At 47.7% G+C, this 4,110-nt stretch overlaps 1 protein-coding gene across 1 annotated transcript; it reads right to left on the reverse strand.

Moving 5' to 3' along the window:
• Positions 1-376: 376 nt before the first annotated feature.
• Positions 377-2,373, reverse strand: LOC103638198 (E3 ubiquitin-protein ligase RING1-like). The gene is made up of 2 exons (XM_008661191.3): positions 1,214-2,373; positions 377-664 (listed from the first exon to the last, which is right to left on the reverse strand). The coding sequence occupies exon 1, from the start codon at positions 2,175-2,177 to the stop codon at positions 1,245-1,247; it is 933 nt and encodes a 310-aa protein (XP_008659413.1). The 5' UTR covers positions 2,178-2,373; the 3' UTR covers positions 377-664; positions 1,214-1,244.
• Between the last annotated feature and the right edge of the window lie 1,737 nt (positions 2,374-4,110).

The raw sequence follows: 4,110 nt of genomic DNA on the forward strand, positions 1-4,110 counted from the left end.
TTTAATGACCATGTAATGGAACATGTAATTCACCCAATGTGTGTTGAATGGATGGTTAAATGATGCTAGAAATTACCCAATGTGTGTTGAATGGATGGTTAAATGATGCTAGAAATTTTGTAATGGTATTTAGATGGATATACTTGATATTTGTATAATATACTATTTTGATAGATATTTAATTTTTGTGGGTACGGGTGACCCGATGGGTGACCCATACCCACGTGACCCACCAGTGTATATGAATGACCCGGCGGGATTATTTTTTTGTCGTGGGTATGGAGTAGTAATACCCGGTGGGTATTTACCCATTGCCATCTCTAGTAATTTGCCTACATTTCACTCCCACACAACCCAGGAATCATTTGAAATCAAGTATCCAAAGGCCAAATGACTTATGGAACAGGAAAAAAACCATGCAGCAATTGCAAAAGGAACAACTATACATGACTCAGTTTCTCCACCGTTCCTCCCCCAACCATTAGTGAATACAAATTTTAAATTAACAGGCCCATATCCCTTCAGAAACAATGCACTGACAGTGTCAACAAACCAACCATATTCCATCAACAGTCAGCAGAGGTTCCTAAAGGACTCCATACTTCTGATGCACATTTATTAATTTGGTACACGACGGTATCATCTCTCATCTTTGGTGTATAGCCTACAGAATTACAAGAGCAAAACATAATTAGTGGTCAACCTACTGCAGCTTGCAGGTTACCACAACTAAATCAAACACGGTTAAACAAATGCAGACCCTTTTGACAGCTCTATACCTTCAAACCAAACCAAGAAAGATAAACAAAAGGCCCATAGTAGACATCTAAATCAATAGCACTTCCGTACACACTGATAACCCAAGAGAAGAACAGATCGGTCCAGTGATAGTCGCAGTTACAACATGCAAGTTACATCCCATTGATTGCCCTAGATGAATCTTGGTTATCATCCACGCCAAGTGCATACCATGTTAATATCAGGTAAACATAGAACAAGGATGGTCATTCACTCTTGTAATACGCTTTTGTAGAACAATGATGGCACAATAGAGCCTTTTTCTTTTTCTTTGGCAGTCAATACAGTAACCGTAATCAAATGCGATAGTAAATGCATGGTGCTACCTGATTCCTGAACTATAGGTAGGTGACGCCAAACAGATAACAGCAAGCGATGAACCCTAGTAGTAATAACTGCAATTTGTTGTTCATACCTATTTGTTTCCAAGATCGGCTATTGAGGCCTCAGTCGAGATCATCATATCCAGTCTGAGACTGAGGGCCACCAGCTGCATCGCTGCCAGACGGAGGCACGTCATCATCGGTGGGATTGCTGCTCTCTGCCTGAGCAGCGCCAAAAGCGGCCCTGAGAGGCCAGGGCAGCGAAATCCTAAACCTCCTCTCGGCCACCCTGGGGGAGGAGACCGCGGGAGCGGGGGAAGGGGGAGCAGGGGCAGACGAATCACCGTGCTGCTGATGGGTGTGATTGTAGTCAGGGTCGTCGGTGGGCAGCTCGAAGCGGCAGACCGGGCAGGAGCTGTGGAGGTCGAGCCATGGGACGATGCAGTCCTTGTGGAAGACGTGCTTGCAGGGGAGCTGCTTGGCGGCGGCGCCGAGGTGGAAGTCGTCCATGCAGACGGCACACTGAGCGCCGCCGTCGGCCTGCATCATGTCGGCCGAGACAGCGACGTCAGGGAGCGAGGCGACGGCGGCCTTGGCGGCGGGCGGGGTGCCGTAGCGGTTGGGGTCGTTCTCGGCGAGCTGCTGGATGAGCTGCTCGAGGCCGGAGGAGCCGACGAAGTAGTCGGCAAAGTTGAGGCCTGGGGGCGGGGGCCCACCCTCGAGGACGATCTGGATGGTGGCGCCGCCGGAGAGGAGGCCGCCGAAGTGGTCGTGAAGGAAGTTGGAGGGATCGAAGAGGCCTGGGGCGAGCGGCTCGGGGGAGGCGGGGCCGAAGAAAGCGGAGAGGTCGCTGGGGTGGCGGATGTCGAAGGAGGGCGGGGCAAAGAAGGCGGCGGCCGGAGGCGCGGGGCTAGGGTTGGGAGGAAGCTCCTCGACGAATCCGCCGCCGCAGCGGGGGCAGAAGACGTCGGCGTCCGGGGATGCGGGAGGGGCGAGGGAGACGGTGCGGTCGCACTGGTGGCAGTAGAAGCGCAGCGCCGCGGGGGAGGACGACATGGCCGACGGATTAGGGTTTGCTTGGTGGGATTTGTGGTCGGGTGCGGTGGGGAATCAATCCGGTGAAACTTGCTCTTGGATTGGATGGAATTGAGTTGGAAAAATCCCAACAAATGCACCCCCGTTTTCCCTTCCCAAGCAGTAGACTATTCTTCCTCAAGTCACGAAACTTCCTCTCATATAGCCTCCTGCCTGCCTGTCTGCCTGCCTGCCTGCGCACCCACCTAGAATGTGCTGCTCCTCTCGTGAAAATCTAGACCAAAATTCGAAAACAAACACCATGTTCAAAAACTCTATAGAAACTAGTATTCAACAAAGCAAATACTTTTTAGCTTGATAAAATCATTTTTTAAACAATTAAGATATGTGTACCTGTCTATGAGAACGAGAAAGATAAAGAGCTAGACAAAATCAAAGCATACCTATTGTACCTAGGAGTTTATTTTAGACCCGTTTAGTTTAAGGACTAAAGATTAGTTTCTTTATTTTAGTCACCTTTAGTTTCTAAATTATCGTGGGACTAAAACATGAACTAAATTGTTTTAGTCTCTAGTATCTAAAGGAGTGCCTAAAAGGGACTAAAATATATAAATTCCACTTTTATCCTTCCTTTATTTCAGTTGCACTAATGGCGGGAGAATGATAAGGGATGTTTTAGTCTCTTATGATTTATTTAATATGTTTAAATAGTTTTAGTCACTAGAACTAAACATGATAGGGACTAAATTTTAGTCCCCTAACTGAACTTTAGTCTCTAGACTAAAGGAACCAAACGGGCATTTAGTCTTAATATTAGAAAAAAGGACCAACTAGATCTCGGTGATCTAGTTTGCTACGACTAATAATATGTCGACCATTGAATTATATGGATGCAAGTTTCAAAAGCGCTCGAGGGGTTCGTTTTTGAAAGGGAAATAGGGTCAAACCTTTTCCTAAATGGTTTTGGTGGTTGAAATGTCCAACACAAATAATTGGACTAACTAGTTTGCTCTAGATTATATATTCTACAGGTGCTAAAGATTCAACACAAACCAATAAAAAAATCTAAGTTAGGGTTCAAAAGAAAAGAGCAAAAGAAACCGAAGAGAACCCTGGTCTGGCGCACCGGACTGTCCGGTGTGCCACCGGACAGTGTCCGGTGCACCAGGGACCGTACAAGTTGAACTCTTCACCTTCGGGTTTCTAGAGAGTCGCTCCGCTATAATTCACCGGACTGTCCGGTGTGCCAGCGGAGCAACGGCTAAGAAGCGCAACGGTCGACTACAACGATCTCCTGCAACGTGAACAGTGCGCGGACAGTTCGCGCAGAGTGAGAGCAGCGCCAGAAGGCGTCGGACAGTGAACAGTGCCTGTCCGGTGCCCCAAGATGTTAGAGCTCTAACGGTAGAAACCGTCAGAACCCTAACGGTTGGGTGACATGGCTGGCGCACCGGACAGTGTCCGGTGGAGCACCGGATAGTGTCCGGTGTGCCCATCGACAGCAGCCCTTCCCAACGGCTGTTTTGGTGGTTGGGGCTATAAATACCCCCACCAACCACCACTATTCAAGGCATCCAAGTTTTCAGCATATTGCATTCAATACAAGAGCTCTAGACTTTACTCCAAGACACAAACAAGAGATCAAATTCTCTCCAAAGTCCAAAATCACTCCAAACACTTAGTGACTTGTGAGAGAGAGATTTTCGTGTTCATTTGAGTTCTTGTCGCTTGGATCGCTTTTCTTCTTCCTCTTTCTTGTTCTCAAGACACTTGTAATCAAAGCAAGAGACACCAAGTTGTGGTGGTCCTTGTAGGGGTCTAAGTGACCCAGTTTGATTAAGGAGAAAAGCTCATTCGATCTAGGTGACCGTTTGAGAGAGGGAAAGAGTTGAAAGAGACCCGGTCTTTGTGACCACCTCAACGGGGATTAGGTTTGCAAGAACCGAACCTCGGT

The sequence above is a fragment of the Zea mays genome, chromosome 9 (genome assembly GCF_902167145.1).
Source record: "Zea mays cultivar B73 chromosome 9, Zm-B73-REFERENCE-NAM-5.0, whole genome shotgun sequence".
NCBI classification, from domain to species: domain Eukaryota; kingdom Viridiplantae; phylum Streptophyta; class Magnoliopsida; order Poales; family Poaceae; genus Zea; species Zea mays.

Bases quoted from the DNA above. Each gene is read 5' to 3' on its own strand.
- LOC103638198 (XM_008661191.3), bottom strand. From the start codon at position 2,177: ATGTCGTCCTCCCCCGCGGCGCTGCGCTTCTACTGCCACCAGTGCGAC.